Here is a 24330-nt window from a genome sequence, read left to right on the forward strand (position 1 = left end):
CCCGGGAGTCGACTGGCACAAATGGAGTAAGGTCATGGGAAGACAGAGAATAGGGTGGTCCAAGAGGGCATTAAATGGGGATTAGCAGCAGGAGGAGTGTGTGTTTTACAGAAAGGGAAGGAAGCCTTTCTATTTTTCTACCCCTTAGTGCAAGCATAGCTGGAGGGGAGGAGAGGGAGAAGAAACTCCCCTGCTGTTTCCCAGAGGTTGTGCCTGTACGTGAGGCTAATGTTAGTACAGTTCTTCAAACTTGTTCTTCTCCCATGGAAGTTAAAAAGAGTTTTGCCATTGGCTTCTGCAGGAACAGGATCAGGCCCTTAGTTTTTAAATCTTCTAAACCTGCCATCACTTGTCATTGAGGGAACTAGTGACCAAGCTTGCAATACGTTCTGTCTCTTTCTGAACACTAGCCACTGAGAGAAAGTGTGGTCATGAAACAGCTGATTTGTACTGTCCTGATCATTGGCAGGGATAGTTATTTTAAAATATATTGTCTGTATTTTAGAAATAAGCTGTTTGGTGATGGGGCTACCTTTTAAAATCTTTTCTGAGAGAATGACTAAATTCCCCACAATCTGACTAGGAGACAAACATTTCAAGATATTGTAATTTGTACTCGATCATACCTTAGAATTGAGTGGGTCAGAACTTTTTGGGAAAAGGACTGGGGGCTAGTGCCTTGAACAGGAGACAGGGCTCATAGGCTCTGTAACAACCTTTGGGAGACAGTGTAGTCTAGTGATTAGAACAGAGCTAAGCCTCAGGACTCTTTGCTTCTTTATTCCCAGTTATTCCACTATCTCATTTAAATTCAATGTGCCTCACTCTGCATATCTTTGAAATGGGATAATACCCACCTCATGGGGATGTAAGGCTAAATTAATTTATTTGTAACTTAATTAATTTGTTAAGCTCTTCAAGTTCCCTGCATGATTGCTAGATAAATGCAAACGCGAATAGTTCTGCTTTCTGGAAAACTTCCTCCAACCCTCAGTGATGAGTTTCTGACTGCTCTAGCCACTGCTTTAGATAGCTTAAACGAGAAAATAAATTACAAATATGCCATATTAAAATAAAAACTCCAGGTGTGAGGTTCCAGTTGCCCATTCTGAAATGATCATAATGTATCAGGAATGGTTATTCCTCTCAACTGTATCTCAGTGAAGTAGCTCTGAGTTCCATCTACAAATGCCTTATGTCTGCACTGTACCAAATCAAAATCGATTTCCAAAAACACTGACTGTGTGATAAATAACTGTGAAATTAGAAGGGTTATTATAAGAGTTGAGTAGGCTTATGGTTTGTTTGTGCACCCTCCCCCCTGACAACAGAATGCAAGTTCTCAGACACGCAGAGGTTCCTTTATTTACAAGCCGGGGTGGTGACTAATAATGATATTGGGAGGCAGTGTGGTTTAGTGGTTAGGGCTCCCAAATGGGAGTCTGGAGACCTTGGTTCTATATCTAGGTCTGCCCCAGATGCACTGAATGACCTTGTGCAAATCTCTTCACCTGTCTGTGTCTCCGCTTCTCCGTGTTAAATGGAGATATTTGTAATGCAAATTGATATGCAGTTTAAGCTCTGAGTGAAGAGTGCTGTAAGTACTGAATAGAATTCTTATTTATGAAAGGCAGAATCTGACCATTTGGCTAAGGTTCTGGCTCCCTGAGGGTTCAGTGCAAACACACTGGTTTGGACGCAGCCCACTGTTGCAGAAACATAACAGACACCATTGTATCAAAGCAATGTAGAGGTTTAATGAGCACAGTTATCCCAGCTTGCGACATGGCTCTGGTGCAAGAAGGTAGTTGAAGGCACATAGGCCTTTATCTAGCAAAGAATATCCAAAAGCTAGGACGGTACTTCAGTTAATAAAGGGCGTCGTTATATGTGCTTATGTACTGTGCTTAAAGCTGCTGGGGGGGAGAGCCTTCTGCTCTGCATCTGCAGTAGATTGCATCTGTACAGCCCGTCCATTCTTCCGACTAATTTCAAATCACAGCAGAAAACCTATTTCCCCACACAACAGCCTGCCCCTGGCAATTTCACTCTTCCCCCTCCGCTACTGTTGCGAACTCTCTAGATCTCTTCAAAGCAGTGTTATGCCGCGTTGTTGCTTCCTATAGCGTTCCTACAAAGTTAGACTGCATGGCCCGCACGCCGAAGAGTCCCTCTCTGCCCAGTCACTGGTGCATCATTCCTGAGCTGTGCAGACCGTCGGTGGGATCCGATTGAGGAAGAGCCGATGTAAACCTCCTCCCTGTGTCACAGATGGCCACCGCATTTGGCAGTGTCGCTCCCCTCCCCTGTTCTTTTCTCTCCCTTTCCCCCTCCCCTTCGCTGCTGGCACATTGTAGCTGTCAAACAAACGGGGGCAGAGAGGGGAGACAGTTTCTCTCCTTTTGATCGGAAGGCTGGGTATCCAGACCACAGGCCAGGCTGACGAATCTTGCCGGCTCCCACTCTCCGTATTGGAGTTTCAGAGAAAAGGCTTTTCCCCTCCTGTCCTCCTGCTTTGCTCTCAGCTCTTTCCCCTGTGTTAGGAAGATGCCTCGTCTCTTCCTTCCTCCTCGCAGTGACTGGGGATACAAACCCTGTAATTCTATTCCAGAGTCATTCGCAAAGGGATGAGATGGGATTGGAATGTGCCCAGTTGCCCGGCGGGGGCTCGGGAATGTCCCATCATCTCGCCCCTGTGTATCTATAGACTAGGCGAAGTGTCCACCCTGATTTCACCTCAGGAGGACGGAAACACACACACACACACACACACTCTCTCTCTCTCAGGTTTGCTAAGTACTTGACTCTCCCACTGGCTTCAGTTGGAGTTGTAGGTGCTCAGCATGTCTGAAAATCAGGCTCCCAACTCCGTTTGTGTGGTTCGACTCTTCGTTGCCACCATTTATACTGAAGCGCCGCGAATGCTGGAGGCTGGGGACAGGTGCATTCTCAGTTAGACAGACAGATGAGAGGATGTGCTTGGATACTCCTTTCAAGAACCATCCCTTTAAACTTGGAGGTTCTGAGGCGGAAAAGTCTGGGTCAGTATCAGCAATTGATTTTCTTCCTATGCCTGCATGGGGATTGGCTCTTGGCTTTGGTTTCATGACTTTTGTCTCTTTTTGATTGATTTTTATTGTGTATTTGTTTGCAATAATAAATGGACTTCAGGGGACAATCCTGCATTGGCCCTAGTGAGGCTAATTGTGACTTACATTATGATTTCAGTATAAGGAAAATAGCCGGTCAGGAAGCATCATTAGCCAGAGTAGATTCCAGGAAGAGAGAGAGAGAGGGAGGGGACGTGCGTGAGTGAGAGAAAGATGTATGTGAATGGAGGGGGTGGGACGCCAGCCCCCTATTCCAGCCCCTCCTTTCTCAGGAGCCAGCCATTGCCTCTGCAGAGTGTTTGGGCTTCACTGATTCGCTCTCCTGAGTGAGCCTATTTGCGTGCGGCTCGCCCATTTGTGAATTTGGCTCCCTAAGTCCTCTCTTCACTTCACCTGGGCTTCCTGGTCGCCTTCACTTAGTGAGCTGCCCCCTGAGCATCCTGCTCCACCTAAGGCTCTCTGTGCCTCTCCTGTGGATTCTGGACTTCTTTCCTCTTCCCCTGCTCTTTTCCTCCTCTCTCTCTCTCTCTCTCTCTCTCTCACTGAGTTCCCTGCCGCCTGGATCCAGAGGAAGGAGGATAACCATCCAGATTTGTGTGTGTCCGCCTAGCAATTCTGCATTGCAACACTTGCTAGTGGAGAAGCAACAGAACCCCCTTTTAATTGGGGTAAAAATCAAAAACCTTCCTGGGGTCTCTAGCTATTTTTTCTTTTGCCCTTCTCCTGTTAAGTGAGAGGCAAGGATCACAGACAGGGAAAGTCATCTATGATCCTGGAGGAACCTGACAAGCGAGAGATCCAGGATCTTTCTTCCTGACATGTGTGCCTTTCCTGGTCCCTCCTGGCGGTTTGGTGCTGCAGCAGGGTTCCTGGCACAGTAGAGCCAGCCCTGGGAAACATCGACCTTTAATTTTTGAGTGTGGTTGTTTGTTTACCTTTCCCCCCGCATTCCCCTCTGCTCCCGTCCTACCACACACACCCTCCCACCTTGGAAGTGACTCTCCCTTCTGCTAGGATGGGCCCCTTGACATCATGAACCGTATTCTGTCTTCCCGGCTGGAATTCAAACTCCCCGTCGGTAGGTGCCCAGTGCATTGACCATGCACCTGAGAATAGACCCCAGCATCTGCCCAGGACGCCACCCCGCCTGGACCCTGTGGATGTGCTCCCTCTTTTGGGGATGTATCGTCAGCTCGGTTTGGAGTTCCTCTAACGTGGCTTCTTCTGCCTCCTCTTCCTCGTCTGTGTCTCAGGCTCAGCATGAGCATCATTTCCACGGCAGCAAGCACCACTCTGTGCCTATTTCTATCTACCGCTCGCCTGTCTCCCTACGAGGAGGACACGGTGGGTTCTCGCTCTGTTTCCTTCTAACCCTTTTTTGAGAACAGCTGTATGTAGAGGGAAGGGGGGCTTGAGAATAGAATTTGTGACTTTCTCTTGCGGGCGTGTTTTTTTCTCTCCCGTCCTCCCAATACCCTTTTTTTTACCTCTATCACCCCCCCCCCCAAAGCCCCGCTTTTATGAATAACCTCCTTAAAACTACCAACTTCTGCAGGCAGATCAGAGCTGCCCTGTTTGGGGGGGGTTTACCCTTGGCTGCCCAGCCGTGAGCCCCACTCCCAGGCTGGGAAGCCGGAGGGACTTACCGCTAGCGGCGTCGGGGCTGTGAGAAAAGTCCCACGTAGCTTGCCAGTCGGCAGTTGGGACTGGGAGTGCAATTGACCCGGCCACTCTTCTTGCGGAGGGGGCTGGGTCCTGGGGGGCCGGAGCCGGCGGCGGTGTGATCAGGCTGCTTTGGGCAGCCTAATGTTTGCCAGCAGATCTTCCTGAAATCCGAGAGCGCTCTGTTCTTGTACTGCGACTCTGCCTCTGTTGATGCTGAAGTGGGAAGCTTGGATCATGACTCTGCATGGGTCTGCATTAGCAGATTCCATTTGCCCTGCTGTAGGTTAGGACATGCTGGTCCCATAGCATCAGTGTGTGTGTGTGTCACACACCCCCTCTCTGCAGGGAAACTGACATTTCGAATCCATGTGTGTTTGGAGGGGAGCTGTGTGTGTGTGTGTGTATTGGGTGTGTACATAGTCACACATCCTGACGGGAGGGGGGCAGAGTCCATTTACGTGTACCTATCTGGCCATAGGCTATGTAATCGGGCACCGTCTCCACAAAACGGCAGTTAGTGAAGGTCTGAGGGCTGGACTTGGTATAGCAAGTTCGAAGGGGATGATAGTTTGCCCCGGGCTCCTCTTTAAGAAGGCGGCGCGGTACAGCGTGGGTGATGCCCCGTAGCCCCCATAGCAGAGGGTCTTCTCCGGGGACCTGCCCTAACCCTCTCTGGTGTGTTTAGGACCCGGATTACTGCATGCCCCCTTTCCCCGCTGCACGCTAGCCCTGGGCGCTGGGGAGGTGTCAGAAGCTACAAGGGGGGGGGGGGGGGGGCGGAGGATGCCAGCTGTGGCTGGCGCTCGCTCGCTGTCTCTCAATGTTATCTGATGAAGTTGTCAAGCAGCTGGGGGCCTGTAAAGGGAAACGGTTGCTCTTGATGCTGGGTCCCTGCTGTGGCTGGTATTGGCTCCCTGAAAACCTGGGGAGAGGCAGTAATAGGAACTGCATGTAAATGCAGCCCGGCAGAGCGAGCGGGGGAGGAGGGAGAACTGAGGCCGGAAAGAAGGGAGAGCAGCGCGGTGAAAGGCGGGGAGGCAGGCTTGCTTGGACAGTCCTTGTGCTCCCTGGCGTGCCGAGCAACGCTGAGCCGGTGTAAACCTGCCAGGCAGGGGGGCCTGTGCTGCTCCCGGTTCCCCGCGTTCCCCGGCCGGGGGAGGGATAAACGGGAGTGCGGGAGCAGAGCTGGATTCCTCGGCAGCCGCGCGCTCTGCCCTGTGCTGCTCTCACCGCTCCTCCTCGTTCGCCCGGCCCGGGCGAGTCAAGCCGCTGCTTCCCCACTCCCACCCCGGCGCACCTTTCCCTCCCCTGCGGCAAGTGCTCAGCGCCCTCTAAACCTGCCCGCCGGTTTGCAGCGAGGATCTGGGCAGGGGTCAGGGAGGCCCAGGCAGCTGAGTGCCTGGCCTTTTGGAAGGAGTTTCTCCAGAGTTGCAGCTGAAAGTTGCAACCCCAGGGCAGGGGGTCAAGGTGTGGATTCCAGACTCTTTAGCATCTTACCTCTACCCAGGCCAAGGCAACGCTGGCATATCGCTGAAGGCTGGGAAATGACCGGCGCACCAGCACTGTTTCTGTCACTGCCATCCCTTTGTTCACGGTGTGTTCCCACATTTCCACCCCTTGCCCCACCCAGGCTCTATTTAGATCGTGAGTTCTTCGGGATAGGGACTGTCGACCGTTCTGTTTGTACAGTGCCTAGCACAGTGGGGCCCCCTTCTTGGCTGGTCTTTAGGCACTACCATAATAAGCGTGGTTAATAATAATAATTATTATTATTAATAATAAACTCATCTGAAGCTCAGTTCAGTGGATGGGCATGGAGTTCAATAGGTGGCATTGATTGGCTCTGTGTGCAGTGTCTAGATTTGCTTTCCTTCAATTTTGAGGCTGATGATGAGAGGTTTTTTTCAACCTACCCATATCTACAGATTTGGCCATGCACCATCCTGACCTGCAGCACCACTGTGTCTTCAATCCTGAATCCCCACATAATGGCAGCTTAGCCCTATTATGTACCACCCCCTGCTATTCCCATTCTGGGCTTCCTGCTACAGCTCTCCCAATGCATCTCTGACCTGCAGCACTCCCAGCTATTCTATTCTTGCACCTTGTGTACAGCTCTACCAGTGTACCCTCTTCTATCCCAGTCCTGATCCCTACCACAGCTCTGCTGGCGCTCAGTCCTGGCCCATAGCATCCCCTTCTCTTCCAGTCACTGGCTTCCCTTTTCTCCAACCCAGTCTATTCAACAGCTGTAACAGGTACCCTGCCCCTCCTCATCCAGAGCACCCTGTGTCCAGGGGTGCTGGAACAATTTGTATAGTGAGAGCCATTGGGGGTGCTGAGAGCCATTGAACCAAACTGTAAACCCTGTATATGATGGAAACCACTTCAAGCCAGGGCTAGCACCCGTACTTCCAGCACCTCTGTCTGTCCTCTTTGTCCTCTAGCCCTACCTCTTCAGCTGAATGTGTGTCAATTTCTGGGGAGGCAGAGGAGAAGTTTGGTTCATAGACCACATGTGAGTGAGGATTTAACATATGGAGCAAAATGTTTTATTGGGTAGCCCTGATATAAGGTGGCAGGGAATGGTTCATGAGGGTGTAAATAGCTTCCTTTCTGCTCTAGAGCTGTCACTGTGAGCCCTTTTTCCAGCTTCACCAATCCAGTGGAAGATAAAAGCTGTCTTCAGCTTCGTTCAGGGACTTGGGGCATTTTCCTTGCTCCCTCATTTCAGTAACAAGGCAAGGGAAGTGGAAGGCTCCGTGAGTTGATGCCAACACATGAGCCAGCCTGAGATTCCACCCCCGCCCTAAATCGTGCCATACAAGAAGGTTGGCATGGAACCCCCTGTGGGAATGAGCAAGAGTGAGAGAGGAGAAAGGGACCATGAAGACAGCTGGTCTTTTACCAAAACACAGGCTTGGTTTATATCTGTGTTTTCCTTTCATGTTGTACAATAGAGGCACTTGGAATTTGGACCTGTGACAGCTTTGCAGAGTCAGAACTCAGGGAGGTGGGGGTGTGTTTGTGTGTGTGTGTGTGTGTGTGTGTGTGAAAAGAGGCTGTCTGTGTCTTCTGGGATTTTGATTTCTTCTTTGGTGGATGAAACTAAAGGGCCTAATCCTGATCCAGTTGAAATTGATAGTTGGGGCAGGCTCAGGCCTCAAATCCCGAAGCAGTTTAGCCCTTCAGAGCCTTTCCATCCCGAGTGCCCCATCTGTGCTGCCTAAACCAAGCTGTGACTATCCAGAGGTCAGTTTTGGAAGGAACTTGGTCTCCTCAACCTCTGCTGAGTCTCTTATGCACCTCAGTCTTTGTATGCATATGCAAGTAACAGACACCGGAAACTGTTAATCAGTGTGGAAAACCTGTCCCATAAGAGGCAGCCATCATGTATAGTTCTCTAGATAAGTGAATAGATGTCCCCCTATGCCTTTGTTTGGGGCTGCTTTTGGGCTTCCACAGAAATCAGTGGCAAAACTTCCATTGACTTAGGTGGTGCAGGATGGAGACCTGAGCTGGCAATCTGCTCAGTGCGAGTATTATAAGGATTAATGCTGAAATTTCCAAGCTGCTGCTTTACCACATTCTTTGCTGCAACCTGTGAATGTTGAAACTTGGCACAGCATAGTATATAGAGGAGCTGGTCTCTTTATAATGATTCTCTGTGCCAGGTGCACACCTGTGTCAGCAGGTGAGCAAACAAAGGTTTGCCTAGAAAAACAATGCCACATTCTGTGTGTGGACCTTCCAAAGCAGAGTGGGATCTCTGTCATGAGGGAAAGCTTTTGAGGTAGGAAAAGAAGTCCATAGTGCATTTAAGTTCTGGGTCAGTTTATCTGCAGACCAGATATGGCAACGTTTCATCCACTCCAGATCAGCTAAGGGGGGGAGGGGGGGAGGGAGGGCTATGAAGCTGCTTAGCTCCCCAAAGCCTGCACCAGTGGCTTGCAGTCCCTTGCTCTGTTTTTTTCTTTGCCTGCACTAGGCAGCTGAATAATGCATGCCACTGGTTGGCAGATAAAATAAGATTTGTGTGTATTTTGTCTTGGTGATGAATTAATTAATTCGGTTTCTCCTTTTCTCCCTCCAGCCATATTTTTATCTCCCCCTCCTCAGCAAATCGGGGGGTATGCAGAGCTTTTTTCGTGACACCATGTGCAGGAGGGCCAGGCCCTCAGAATCTGCTCAGCAGGGGTGGCTGGGGAAGTGGTGTGTTTTTTACCTTGCAAGGACCAGGCTTGTTCAAACTGCAGAGCAAGTCACGGTGTAATGCGAGGGCTTCTTGTGAGGATTGGCAGTGAGGAGTCACCAGAACTTGTAGGTGGCAACTCGGAGGCCTTAGTCACTTCTCAAGTCCTGTCATTTGTAGTCCCTTTACATGAAGCATTTATGGGGGTTGTAATGTTGCTAATTTCTTTTTGTTCAGTTGGTGAGTGAAAACTAGTGTTTATGCAAATGAGGAACTAATCCCAAATCAATGCTGTGCAAGCTTCCCACACAGCTCTGCCAATGAACCCCAATTCTGACCTGCACTTCCTACTATTCTAGTTCTGGCTTCTCCTCTAGATCTGCTAATGAAAATTCTGCTAGTACCCTCCCTACTGCCTTCCCCAGACAATTCAGCCAGTGACTTGGTTCCTAATCCATAGCATTTGAAGTGTTCCCCTGTAGTGTCCAGTGCCTTTATGCACTGAACACTCACAGAAATGCCAGATTTGCAGTCCCTGAAGGACTAATGTACACACCAGTTTATATGACTAAGTCAGGATCAGCCCCAGCTTAATATAACAGCCCTGAGAGAGATTCATAGTGAAAACAACAATAAGTTTTATTATCATACATTACCTCCTGAATGAGTGAGAATATTGGATACAAATAGCTACATCTAAAACAAAATCATAACATGCTTTCTAGAGACTAAATTTAACAGGTAAACTTCTTGTCTAAATATCAGAGGGGTAGCTGTGTTAGTCTGGTTCTGTAAAAGCAGCAAAGAGTCCTGTGGCACCTTATAGACTAACAGACGTACTGGAGCATAAATTTTTGTGAGTGAATACCTATGTCGTCAGATGCACATCAGACATGTATCTGACGAAGTGGGTATTTACCCACGAAAGCTTATGCTCCAGTACATCTGTTAGTCTGTAAGGTGCCACAGGACTCTTTGCCGCTTTTCTTGTCGAAAGAAGTTTTATTTCAACCAATATCTTCTGCAGCCTTTCAACCAAGGTTGGTTGAGATCTTATTTTCATGAATGTAAACGCACTGCCAGTTTACTTATGTACAGGATAAAGGGGTGTTGTCTTTGCCTTCTTATATCCCTAAAGTTCATATGTACCCAGAGTCAGGATAACCTCCCCGCAACGCTCATGGCTTATTTTTCCTGTGTGCTGCTTTCCTGTTGACTTCACATTTCTCTGCTGTTTTTGTATGTAAATGGACATTAATTGTGTTAGCTTAAAGTGCTTATTTTGCACCCGACAGACAGGTGAATAACCTCTCTTGTCTGACAGAAAACCTGTTAGCCAACGATGCCTGTAAAACATATTTTCAGTAAATATAACTCCTTACATGTATCTATACATATATCTCACAATGATATTAATGACCAGTGGAACCCACACTTTCATTTAAGACCTCACATGGCATTCTTTGGTGAACGAGAATGTACCTACCAGAATCAGGACATTCCTGTAACCCCTTTGCCAGTTGGCATTAAGGGGTTCCTGAGTCACCGTACCAAGCAAGAAAAACTTGAGGTGCTGCTGGGACCAGACGGTATTGTTTTAGTAAACGACCCTCCGCGCTCTGAGTTAATTCTGAACTATGACTCCATCATGGTGCTAGGGGGCGCTGTGCTGCTGGAGGTGCCCCCTTTCAGAAGAGACGTACAAAGTTTCTGATTCCTTAGTCTTATTAAAAATCCAGTGGCACACTTTGCAAGAGTGAGGGTGTTAGTCCTGAATCATAATTAAGTCAGGGCTTTCTTTCTCCCTATATTTCCCGCTGAGTTAGCTGGTGAGTGGTTCTTCACGCAATCTTCTCTGCTTTTTGTTAGTGTTGCTCTGAGCTGTGAAACAGCTGCTATGTTCCATTCCAGAGATGGCTGTGTTTCAAAGATAGGTAATACGGATGTGTAGTCTGTTTATCAGTTTTAGGTTGTAAAACAGTTTTCTGCTACTTTGGAAGACACTCACACTCTCACTGTACAATCATCATTACAAAAATAAAATGACAGTCTTTAACATTCCTATGTTAGTAGGGTGACCAGATGTCCCGATTTTATAAGGACAGTCCCGATTTTTGGGTCTTTTTCTTACATAGGCTTACATAGACTTTCTTACATACCCCCATCCCGATTTTTCACATTTGCTGTCCAGTCACCCTATATGTTAGTTATCATTTTCTCTTCCACTGTAACTAATTACTAAAGGAAATTTTGTTAGTCATCAGGCAGCTTTTTTTCCCCTTCATCCTGCTACAGTGGCATCAAAATACTTAAGCAATGTTATGATTGTCACCGTAATAACATGTGATGTCATAAGCACTATAGTCCACACTCCACAGTCGCTTAAGGCAGGAGCTGGTATGGGAGAGAGGCATCTCTTGCTGGAAAATTTAAAAGTGGAGAGTATTCATCCAGGGGTGGTGGTGGAAGTCCCATAGCTTGAGTAATTTAACACAGAATTGATCAAAGCACTGGGGAATATACTGCAATACTGAATATTGTCTTGGCTGGGAAGTGGACTGGATAGGAACTATTGTGTCTTTTTCCATTTCCACTCACTATGATGTTAAGAGGACCTGCTTTCTGCTTAAATTGTCCGGGGTATCAATCCTGCACTGGCAGAGAGGTGGACTGGAAGATCTAATAGATCTTTTTCTTTTCTAGCTTCTGTGAATATTAAATTTGAAGAAGAGGGATGCTCTTGAAGTTTACACTGTAAACTTTAAGTTGGCCAGTGGCTCTGACTTGTCGTGTGATCTTGGATAACTCATTTTCCCTATCTCTGCTTTATTTCCTATACCTTCTTAAAATGAGGACAGCACCGGTGACCTACCTCCCAGCAGGGTTGAGCAGCTATGTCCATTAGTGTGCGTTGAGATCCTAGGTAGGAAGCAATATAGATGTGCAAAGTCCCTTTATTACTCTTGTGCTTTGGCAACCCAAAAAGCAGCCAAGATTGAACCCTGCCTGAAGAGGAGGAAGGACACTTTTGAATTCTGGACACAGAGCCTGGCAGTGTTTTCCGCCGTGGTTCTGAAGTCTGAATGGGGTCTAGCCACAATTGCCACCTTTGTTGTTTTCAAAGGAACAGCAAGAATGTTTTATGATGGAACGCCGGCTGCTCAGAATTCCAGACAGGCACTGGGAGTGTGGGTCTGTAATTTTCCACGGCCCCCTCGCCATTTGCTCAAATTACTTCTCTTGCTCTCTCTTTTTGTGTGTGCGTGTTGTTTTTGCACATTAAAACATAACTGCATATACCCCTGAGTGACTTTCCCCCAAACTATGAATTTAAAGTACTTCCAACACTGTCTTTTAGAATTTGAATATAATTATATGCTTTGGGTGTAAATTGTGGTTTTTGCTACATAAGAAACTAATGGAAATGATCTGCCTTTTCCTATAGTTTACAGATTATATGCTTTAGATGTGGGAATATGTATTTGGGCTGCTTTTCTGTATGGTGTATTAAAATGAAAATGAACTCAGTGTGAGCGATAGTAGTTGCTAAACGTGCATAGCAGGTTGATAGACAATATTGAACTGAACCAGGGTTAGGGTTTTACCCTAACATCTTTCTGTTGCACCTTTTGTCTCTTGACAGTCCTGTTGGTTGGGCAAAGGGGGGTGAAAGATACTTGAGCTGCAGCAGATATGACAACAGCTGTGCTGCCAAGAGGGCGGGGTGAATGAAGCAGACCGTCATAAGATGTTGCGGGGGTGGGGGAAGAAAGCCCTGCACATTTGTTTTGAATATCAGATGGTAGAGAGTCCTGGATGCTCTTTATGGTTGGGGTTTTTGGTTTTTTTTTAATAGAGAACTCATGCAAGCTGTGCCACCAGACTGACCTTCCTCTGGGTAGTCACAGAGCGGACACTGCCCTGCCACTGCTCTGCTATCTTCCCCCATGTTGCCCATCAGGGGCCCTTAACCCTGCTCTAGAAGCACCTCCTCTGGGGTGGAGACTAAATTCATTCTCTCAAGACAAAGCAGTTGTCTCATAGGTGGGGGTGGCTGGTTTTCATGGCTCTGCTCCTAAACGTCATATTGGACTACTAGAGGAATCAATTGTCTGAACTTGAATGGCAAGGCTTATGTGGAGTCTCTCTGCACGTGCTCTCAACTCTTTCTAGTGGCTGGCACCTGGGATCACAACACCCTGCTACTTATTGTGCATCTACCAGAGTTGCTCCTTTACCTCAAGTTCTAGAGATACCATGGTGATGGAAGCCATACAAGTACCTAGACAGATGGCCTGTGGTTTTGATGCTGAATTTTCTAGGTTCCGTCCCCACTGATGACCATGGTTTGACATTAAGGCAGCCATCCTTTGCTTGTGGTGTGATGCTTCAAGCTACTCTTTGATGGGCGGGTTTTGTTGAACAGTGTTAGAAAAGACAGTTTGTCATCCTGTGCAGCCCTTGAAGTGATATTACTCCAGAACTATTATCTGGGAAGAAAATACAAGCTACACCCTCCTCAATAGTTACCAGATTTGCCTGTTACTTTGGGGTACATTCATTTATTAGGATTACTATTCTGGGGGGGCGGGGGCGGTGACTGTAATTCTGTCAATGTACTGCTTGTGTCACTTGTGCTCTCATAAGGAGCGCTACTTCTCCCTTCTGCAAGTTCCCTCCCAGTGGACCTATCCTGCAGGACCTAGGTTCCCCAGGGCTAGGTCCTTCCAGCCCCAGAATCAAAGACTCTCACTGAGCGCATCTGAGAGGGCTGGTTTAATCAGTACTCCCAAGCTGACCTCTTATATGTCCCTGGACTCAGTAGGCAGGGTTGAGCAGCACTTCCAAGCTGTTGCCCTCATATGCCCTTGGACTCAACAGGCTGGGTCGAACAGCACCTCCAAGCTGTCAGCCTCATATGCCATGGGCACCACACCAGTATAGAGCACGCCTGAGCAGGCTGGATCGAGCAGCACTTCCAAGCTGCCACCCTCATATGCCCCAGATTCAGCACCTCCCTATCCCCACTTTCACATTACAATTGTTCTGTTAGTAACCCACTTGATGCGCAAATCCCACAGGATTTTTGGGCATTGCAGGGCTCTTTCGCGTAGGTACGAGGAGCGTTGCTACAGAGCAAATGGGGAAGCCTAAAAAATGCCCACAAGGGACGGGGAGAGAGAGAAGCAATAAGCTTAACCATTGCCAGGTAATAACCATACAAGGGGAGCCAAACAAACAAAACTGTTATAATATTAAATTTAACTTAAATTTGATTATAAAAGTCGGGTTTAGAAAACTATAACTGATCACACAAGTCAGGGTCAGAAGGCTATACCTAGAGAGAGAGAGAGAGAGAGCTGGAGTCTCACCACTCCGTGAAGCTTGAATGGATCGGGGTTCCCAGATGGAGGTGGTAGCTGAGGGTCCAGAGTGCTGGAGACAGGCAGAGCCACCAGCATGATCAGTCAGGAGAAGATGACGTCCCTATGGAACTGATGCAGATTTTGGATACAGGCATCAGAGCACTTACTGGAGCATGGGTAGGGGTTTGTGTAGGGAAAGAACAATGGTTCAAGTGAGAACACAAGATTTGTTTATGGGTAAACTGATGGCTCACGGGAGTATACCAAAGTTGTTTTTTTTTTCAGGCTAGGCAAAAGGAACTGATCATTCCTGGCTATGAGTGGTGGTCCTTCCAGGGAGCTCACAGTTAGGGTGACCAGATGTTCCAATTTTATAGGGACAGTCCCGATTTTGAGGGCTTTTTCTTATATAGGCTCCTATTACCCCCCACCCTCTGTCCTGATTTTTTACACTTTCTATCTGGTCACCCTACTCACAGTGCAATTAGGCAGCTTCAGTATTTTGGATACCAATAAAGGATTTATTACTAGAATTGGTCTGATAACTACTGAGCTGGGTGTGTGCAGGCATGGGTTCATTAACATCTGGTTCATGAACATTAACCCCATCATGCAGTGCTTTTCTGGTCCCAGAGTTCAGTGCAGTTCTTGCCTTGGAATCTCTGGTCTCCATTCTGTATGCTAATAGAGATGCCTCCCTGTCCCATCTTCGATGAAGATGAGGCTAGGGGAGTTTCCTTAATCTTGTCACCCTTGTCCGGAAGGGTTCAGGTGTGTCTTCCACTGCCTTTTCATTGCTTTTTGTAAGTCTTCCTTCTGATTGGCTTTGGCTCAAGTAGAGACTCGGGGGAAGAATGTGGGGAGGTCTTTCATGAGTCAGGCAGGCTGAGTACTGCATCCTGGTTCCCCAAGAACACAGAGCTGATAGGTAACACAGTAGACATCTAAAGAAGTCTAACGATTTACAAATCATCTCTCCTCGCTCGCCTCACAGAGCATTTGCAAATTCTGCTGGGAAAGCCTGAACTCCAGGGTTTCATTACTGTGTTGGTGGAAACTTGCAGCTGTGCTCACTTTCAGACTGGAAGGCAGGCCTCTTATGGCATGTATACACAGGCTAATTCGTTTAGCAAAAATGTTTTTGGTCCCTCTTCCTTCCTTGCAGGATGGGTGAGTAGGTTTGGGGAAAATAAGAACCGAGCTGAACCCTCATCCAGAAAATCAAACTGAACTTTTGACAAAAAGAAGCTTGGGTCACTTTTCTCACCTGCCTCCGTGCTCTCTGCAATCCTTTCTGGCTGGCCTTTTTCCATGGAATTTCCAGTGTGGTTTATAGATGGAGAGATTCTGATTATCTGGAGGAGCATTCTGGCTTTTGCGTGTTTATGTGAATCAAACCTCCAAACTTAATGCGCTTCACCCTTTGTTACTTCCCTAAGAAATGGTGACCACTTGAGAACGTTACCCAATAAACTGTCAGACAGCTGCTAATTCTCTAGGTGCTCAGAGCTCCTGGTGTTACCATTTTATATAAATGTTGTGCTTTTTATACCATAGCACTCTGGAATCTTGCAGCCTTGTGAGATGAAGGAGTCAGAACAGCAACTAAAGAACTAGCTTGCTAGCTCTTCCTTTCTACCTACCTCATGGTGACCCTTCTTGTGTGTGTTGCATTCTGCCATGGCTTATGGTGCCCTGCCCTAGGCTTTCCAAAAAGAGCTCTTCATTCATTGACTACTGAATCAGGCTGCTGTTTGCAATAGCCAGTGTGGTTTCCCACAGAATCCAGAGCCCAGGGTCTGGAATCCTTGTCTGGGTCTGGATCATGGTCTAGATCCTGTTATGTGACCGTGGCCATCATCTGGCAATCTGGCTCCTTCCCCCCTCATCCTGAGACTGAAGGGAAGACAATTCCACCATGTCTCCTCTTTTCCATCAAATGACGGCTGCTGCCAGTTGTTCCAGTCTCCCTCCCCTGCATGCAGGCCAACACATTTCCATCAGGCTAGTTTTGCAAAGATATTGATGGCTTTGAATGCCTTTTCACTTTTTATTTGCTCACCACTGACTCTGTTCTCCTTTTCCCATGCCCTCTTGCATTCAGAGGCAGTTCATTAGAGGCAAGGAAAAGGGAAAGAAATTAATTTTCCTTGAGAGATGCATTCAGCACTTCATAAGGGGAAGAAGGAGAAGCAGAGCAGAGGTGGGTTTTTTGTTTTGGTGGGTTTTATTGCATTTCCAAATGTGAGACTCAGGAAGAATTTCCTGTGGCCTGCAGGTGTTAAGGGAACTCTTGACTTGCTTATGTGAGATCAGTCAGTACCATGAGTTAGGTTGGCAGTGCTTGCAGTAAACTACAGCAGAGAAAGGTGACGGGGCTGCCCCCCCTCAGGCAAGGAGCTGGATTGTACTGATTTAGGAAAAGAAAGCAGGGATTCAGAGCCAAAGATCTAGGGGCCAAATTCTGCTCATGGTAATTCAAGCTTACTCCATTTTAGTCAGGGTGTTACTGGTTTAACTAAATTACAGTCTGTGCCCTAGTTATCAAGCCATCTACTCAGGCCACATCTTGCAGCCAAGCCATTCAGATGTGTGATCTCTCTTAAATGGGGGATATTTAACTCAGAGGGTGTGCCACTGGCCTCAATTGGGCCAGGATTTCATACAGTCACTTTGCAACAGCTGAAGCTGTCCAGTGAAGGCGTGTTTAGTGGTTAGAGAAGGGATGTAAGGACTCCTAGGTTTTCTCCCTAGCTCTGCTACTGGCTTACTGTGTGATATTTGAAGCAAGCCATTTTACTGCTTTGTGCCTCAATTGGAGACAGTAACAAGTACCGTGAGTAAATATGCTTGTAAAGCACTCTGAGGCCCTAGAGTGACCGGTGGCATCAGAGAAGCAAAGTGTCATTCTCAGCTTATAATATATTGGAAGGAGGCACCCAAACTGCACCTCAAATATTTGAGCTTGTATTCAGCACACACAGGAGCACCGTAACATCTTGTGGCGTTTTTATGTTGTGCCACTGGCTGTGAGGTTTCATCCCTGCAGTGTTATGAGGACTGGGACAATCGCACTTCCATTCAGCCAGTCCTCACCCTGGGACCCCATCCCCAGATCACACAGTCAGAGGAATTTTGATTTACTGGACTCCAAGGTTAAAACACAGTGTTCTCCTGGTTCAGTCACTGCTATTTTTTTTCCCCTGAGTGACTGAATTCACAACCCCCAGTGAGAGTGACTCCATCACTGCAATAAAGAACAGTGGACTGTCCTTTCTCTCCCTCTGGCCCATAGAGGGGCAGGGGAGAGAAGGGGCAGAACCACCACTTTTCACGGTTGTCACAAGAGGCTGTTTACATTATCCAAGGCTTGTCACTTACATGCAGTGTTCCCTGTTCTTACCTCCTTTCATTTCTGCCACCAAGTGAGACTCTTTCCGCCAGGGTTCAATCAATCCATTTGACCAGAGGTTGTGAGCTAAATTGTAGAGGCAGTTTCAGCCAGCAAGGGAAAGCGGAGGGGATGGAGAGACGAGGAGGAAGAGTGAGATTAAATAGAAGTATAAATCAGTCAAGGATATAGTTCCCATTCTTCCTTTCCTTTTAATCACAAATAAAAGAGAATGATCATCAAAGATCTATTAAGTACAAAGCAGCTCTCAACTAAAGACACAGGCAGTTTGCAGCTGGAGGAAATAAACAGCCTTACTAAAGTAAAAAAGAAATGCAGTATCAAATCTTATCAGGAGGGTCACTCCTGTACATTCTTCTTAGATCTGAACTCAGAATCTAAGGCCCAAGGGACCATTGTGGTCATCTAGACTGACTTTCTATCTAACTGAGCCCATAGGACTTCCCTGAATTTAATTCCTGTTTGTACTAAGGTATGTGTTTTTTAGAAAAACATTCAATCTTGATTTAAAAGTTCCCAGTGATGGAGAATCCACCACAACCCATGGTAAGTTTTTTGTTTTTGTTTTTTTGGACTGTATGGAATAATAAGCCTGGGGGCCACAACAGGCACATAATAAATTATTACAGTTGAAAGGCTGGGTTGTTGTACTGCTACCTGAGATGATCCACACTGTGTTTTAAAATAGTGAGAGAGTGCAGGTGTAGAAAATTTCCATAGAAAACTAAACTCCACTCTATTCAGATGCAATGTCTGAAGTGTGTGTGTGTAGGGGTGTTTATAATTTCCTATTAGACACTTGGTTCAGCTCAGAAGCAGCGTCTGGTTTTCATGTGTCTGTCTGAGAGTTGGGGCTATGTCTGTGTAATGCATTTCCATAGGGAAGCTCAGTTCAGATGCTGAGAAGGGTTAGGGGCTATGTGCGTGTGTCATAAATATAAAGGGAAGGGTAAACCCCTTTGAAATCCCTCCTGGCCAGGGGAAAGCTCCTCTCACCTGTAAAGGGTTAAGAAGCTAAAGGTAACCTCGCTGGCACCTGACCAAAATGACCAATGAGGAGACAAGATACTTTCAAAAGCTGGGAGGAGGGAGAGAAACAAAGGGTCTGGGTCTGTCTGTAGTCGTCTTGGCCAGGGACAGAACAGGAATGGAGTCTTAGAACTTTTAGTAAGTAATCTAGCTAGGTATGTGTTAGATTATGATTTCTTTAAATGGCTGAGAAAAGAATTGTGCTGAATAGAATAACTATTTCTGTCTGTGTATCTTTTTTGTAACTTAAGGTTTTGCCTAGAGGGGTTCTTTATGTTTTTGAATCTAATTACCCTGTAAGATATCTACCATCCTGATTTTACAGGGGGGATTTCTTTATTTCTATTTACTTCTATTTTTTATTAAAAGTCTTCTTGTAAAACACTGAATGCTTTTTCATTGTTCTCAGATCCAAGGGTTTGGGTCTGTGGTCACCTATGCAAATTGGTGAGGCTTTTTATCCAACATTTCCCAGGAAAGGGGGGGTGCAAGTGTTGGGAGGATTGTTCATTGTTCTTAAGATCCAAGGGTCTGGGTCTGTAGTCACCTAGGCAAATTGGTGAGGCTTTTTACCAAACCTTGTCCAGGAAGTGGGGTGCAAGGTTTTGGGAAGTATTTTGGGGGGAAGGACGCGTCCAAACAGCTCTTCCCCAGTAACCAGTATTAGTTTGGTGGTGGTAGCGGCCAGTCCAAGGTGTAATATTTTGTACCTTGGGGAAGTTTTGACCTAAGCTGGTAAAGATAAGCTTAGGAGGTTTTTCATGCAGGTCCCCACATCTGTACCCTAGAGTTCAGAGTGGGGGAGGAACCGTGACATGTGGTGGCAGAGGTGGGATCATGTCACGGTTCCTCCCCCACTCTGAACTCTAGGGTACAGATGTGGGGACCTGCATGAAAAACCTCCTAAGCTTATCTTTACCAGCTTAGGTCAAACTTCCCCAAGGTACAAAATATTCCACCCGTTATCCTTGGACTGGCCACTACCACCACCAAACTAATACTGGTTACTGGGGAAGAGCTGTTTGGACGCGTCCTTCCCCCCAAAATACTTCCCAAAACCTTGCACCCCACTTCCTGGACAAGGTTTGGTAAAAAGCCTCACCAATTTGCCTAGGTGACTACAGACCCAGACCCTTGGATCTTAAGAATAATGAACAATCCTCCCAACACTTGCACCCCCCCTTTCCTGGGAAATGTTGGATAAAAAGCCTCACCAATTTGCATAGGTGACCACAGACCCAAACCCTTGGATCTGAGAACAATGAAAAAGCATTCAGTGTTTTACAAGAAGACTTTTAATAAAAAATAGAAGTAAATAGAAATAAAGAAATCCCCCCTGTAAAATCAGGATGGTAGATATCTTACAGGGTAATTAGATTCAAAAACATAGAGAACCCCTCTAGGCAAAACCTTAAGTTACAAAAAAGATACACAGACAGAAATAGTTATTCTATTCAGCACAATTCTTTTCTCAGCCATTTAAAGAAATCATAATCTAACACATACCTCGCTAGATTACTTACTAAAAGTTCTAAGACTCCATTCCTGTTCTGTCCCTGGCCAAGACGACTACAGACAGACCCAGACCCTTTGCTTCTCTCCCTCCTCCCAGCTTTTGAAAGTATCTTGTCTCCTCATTGGTCATTTTGGTCAGGTGCCAGCGAGGTTACCTTTAGCTTCTTAACCCTTTACAGGTGAGAGGAGCTTTCCCCTGGCCAGGAGGGATTTCAAAGGGGTTTACCCTTCCCTTTATATTTATGACACGCCCCCCAAATCTCAGCTAGGGTGAAACACTGGCTGGGATTTCTTCCTGGAGCTCTAGGAAAACAGAGTTAATAAGACACATGCATCTCTAAATATACTACCAAGTACATAAAGACTAACAATATTTTCCACATCTCAAGGACGATTTTAACCAGTTGATTCTGGGAAACTTTCACGGGAGAGTGCATCAGCCACTTTGTTAGAAGCTCCTGAGATGTGTTGGATGTCGAAATCAAAATCTTGGAGAGCTAAACTCCACCGAAGAAGTTTTTTGTTAGTTTCTTTGACGGTGTGAAGCCACTTTAGTGCAGCATGGTCGGTTTGCAGGTGGAAACGCCGTCCCCAAACATATGGGCGTAGCTTTTCCAGAGCGTAGACAATGGCATAACATTCTTTTTCAGTGACTGACCAGTTGCTTTCCCTCTCAGACAGTTTTTTGCTGAGAAACACTACAGGGTGGAATTCTTGATCAGGTCCTTTCTGCATTAAAACTGCTCCCACACCACGCTCGGATGCATCTGTGGTTACTAGGAACGGTTTGTCAAAGTCTGGGGCCCTTAGTACAGGGTCAGACATGAGTGTCGCTTTAAGCTTGTTAAAGGCCTTCTGACACTTTCCGGTCCACTGAACAGCATTTGGCTGTTTCTTTTTGGTTAGGTCTGTCAGTGGGGCAGCGATTTGGCTGTAGTGCGGTACAAATCGTCTGTAATAACCGGCCAAGCCTAAGAAGGATTGAACCTGTTTCTTTGACTTTGGGACAGGCCACTTTTGGATAGCATCCACTTTGGCCTGTAGGGGGCTGATAGTTCCTTGACCCACCTGGTGTCCAAGGTAAGTCACTCTGTTTAGGCCTATTTGACACTTCTTAGCCTTAACAGTTAGTCCTGCCTCCCTTATGCGCTCAAGGACTTTTTGTAGATGTTCCAGGTGGTCTGCCCAGGAATCCGAAAATATGGCCACATCGTCAAGGTAGGCGACTGCATATTCTCCTAATCCCGCTAGGAGACCATCTACAAGTCTTTGGAAAGTGGCGGGTGCATTTCGCAGCCCGAAAGGGAGTACATTAAATTCATACAGCCCGAGATGTGCGATGAAGGCTGACCTTTCCTTGGCAGATTCATCTAGCGGTACCTGCCAGTACCCCTTGGTTAAGTCCAAGGTAGAGATGAACTGGGCCCGTCCCAGTTTCTCTAATAGTTCATCTGTGCGTGGCATGGGATAGTTGTCTGGGCGAGTTACAGCATTTAGCTTACGGTAGTCCACGCAAAAACGTATTTCCCCATCTGGTTTGGGAACTAGAACCACTGGAGATGCCCATGCACTTTCAGAGGGGCGGATTACACCCATCTGTAACATATCCTGGATCTCCCGTTCTATAGCAGTTTTAGCTTGAGGAGACACCCGGTAAGGTTGAACCCTAATTGGGTGAGCATTACCTGTGTCAATGGAGTGGTATGCCCGTTCAGTCAGTCCTGGGGTGGCTGAGAACGTTGGCGCGTAGCTAGTGCACAGCTCCTGGATCTGCTGTCGCTGCATACGCCCAAGGGTCATGGAGAGGTTCACCTCTTCCACCCCACCAGCACATTTCCCTTCGTAATAGACACCTTCAGGCCACTCAGCGTCGTCTCCTCCCTGGGCTGTAAACTGACAAACCTTTAATTCTCTGGAATAAAAGGGCTTTAGAGAATTAATAGGATACACCTTAGGCTTTCGGTTGGAGGTGGGGAATGCTATGAGATAATTAACAGCTCCCAGGCGCTCCTGGACCACGAATGGCCCTTCCCATGATGCTTCCATTTTATGGGCCTGGAGCGCCTTTAAGACCATGACCTGGTCTCCTACTTTGAAGGAACGCTCTCTGGCATGTTTATCATACCAGGCTTTTTGCTCTTTTTGATCATCCTGTAAGTTTTCTCTAGCAAGGGCTAAAGAGGTTCGGAGGGTGTTTTGTAGGTTGGTTACAAAGTCCAGAATGTTAGTTCCTGGAGAAGGTGTAAATCCCTCCCATTGCTGCTTCACCAACTGCAATGGCCCCTTAACCTCACGGCCATATACAAGTTCAAATGGGGAAAACCCTAAACTGGGATGTGGTACCGCTCTGTAGGCAAAGAGCAACTGCTGCAACACTAGGTCCCAATCATTGGAGTGCTCATTTACGAATTTACGTATCATGGCCCCCAAAGTTCCATTAAACTTCTCCACCATGCCATTTGTTTGATGATGGTAAGGAGTGGCAACCAAGTGATTTACCCCATGAGCTTCCCAAAGGTTTTTCATAGTTCCTGCCAGGAAATTAGTCCCTGCATCTGTGAGGATGTCGGAGGGCCAACCTACCCTGGCAAAAACGTCTGCTAGTGCCTGGCACACACTTTTAGCCCTGGTGTTGCTTAGAGCTACTGTTTCCGGCCATCGGGTGGCAAAATCCATGAAAGTCAGTATGTACTGCTTTCCTCTGGGTGTCTTTTTCGGAAAAGGACCCAGAATATCCACAGCTACTTGCTGAAATGGAACTTCAATGATGGGGAGTGGCTGGAGAGGGGCTTTGACCTGGTCTTGGGGTTTTCCCACTCTTTGGCACACCTCACAAGACTGGACATAGGTAGAAACATCCTTGCCCATTCCCTCCCAGTGGAATGACCCCCCCAAACGGTCTTTGGTCCTGTTCACCCCAGCATGGCCACTAGGGTGATCGTGGGCTAAGCTCAAGAGCGTGGCCCGGTATTTAGTTGGAACTACCAACTGTCTCTGAGGATGCCAGTCTTCCTGGTGTCCACCAGAAAGAGTTTCCTTGTATAAAAGTCCTCTTTCTACAACAAACCTGGATCGATTAGAAGAGCTGAGAGGCGGTGGGTTGCTCCGTGCCGCCGTCCAAGCTCTCTGGAGGCTTTCATCTGCTTCCTGTTCAGTCTGGAACTGTTCCCTTGATGCTGGAGACATCAGTTCCTCATTGGATTGTGGACCTAGGCTTGGTCCCTCTGGAAGCGATATAGAGGATGGAGATGCTTCTGTTGACTGTGAACCGCTCTCCGCTGGTGCACTATGTTGGGATTCAGGCTCCGGCTGAGCCTCTTGGGTAGGGTTATCGGCTGCTGCCAGTTCAGGTTCAGTGGGGCCCTCTGGTGTTGAGGTTGCAAGTACTGGATTCAGTGCTGACACGGGGTCTGGTGTTGGTTGTTCGGCTGGTTCCGGTTCTGGGACTGGTTCCGTCTGGGTCTCTGGGACTGGATCCACTACTGCTGTTGCAGACATTGGCCTGGGGTCCGGGTCCATCACCCCTGACCGGGTTCTGATAGAAGTTTCCGGAACAGAACTAGGCCTCACAGCTTGTTTAGCCTGGCTGCGGGTGACTGTTCCCACCCTCTTGGCCTGCTTCACATGATTGGCCAAGTCTTCCCCCAACAGCATGGGGATGGGATAATCATCATAGACTGCAAAAGTCCACATTCCTGACCAGCCCTTGTACTGGACAGGCAACTTGGCTGTAGGCAAATTGAAAGAGTTGGACTTGAAGGGTTGAATCGTCACTTGGATCTCTGGGTTGATTAAATTGGGGTCCACTAAGGAAGCATGGATAGCTGACACTTGTGCTCCGGTGTCCCTCCACGCGGTGACCTTCTTCCCGCCCACACTCACAGTTTCCCTCCGCTCCAAGGGTATCTGGGAGGTATCTGGGCCTGTGGACCTCTGGTGTGATTCCGGTGCAATGAACTGTAATCTGTTGGGGTTCTTGGGGCAGTTGGCCTTTACATGCCCCAGCTCGTTACACTTAAAACATCGTCCAGCTGACGGGTC

At 47.3% G+C, this 24330-nt stretch overlaps 1 protein-coding gene across 8 annotated transcripts in view; it reads left to right on the forward strand.

The window, feature by feature from the left end:
* The window catches only part of NRXN3 (neurexin 3), a 1346778-nt gene that overhangs the window by 854579 nt on the left and 467869 nt on the right, over positions 1 to 24330 (forward strand). Inside the window, exon 1 of one of the 8 annotated variants that reach the window (XM_073349324.1) lies at positions 3488 to 4454. The exons of 6 other annotated variants lie outside the window; for them this stretch is intronic. In XM_073349324.1, coding sequence (XP_073205425.1) covers positions 4211 to 4454 — 244 coding nt within the window. In that variant the 5' untranslated portion in view covers positions 3488 to 4210. Of the gene's footprint in view, positions 1 to 3487; positions 4455 to 24330 lie in introns of those variants that run through there. One more of the 8 variants, XM_073349325.2, reaches the window with a different exon arrangement.

Source organism: Lepidochelys kempii, chromosome 6 (genome assembly GCF_965140285.1).
Source record: "Lepidochelys kempii isolate rLepKem1 chromosome 6, rLepKem1.hap1, whole genome shotgun sequence".
NCBI classification, from domain to species: Eukaryota; Metazoa; Chordata; order Testudines; family Cheloniidae; genus Lepidochelys; species Lepidochelys kempii.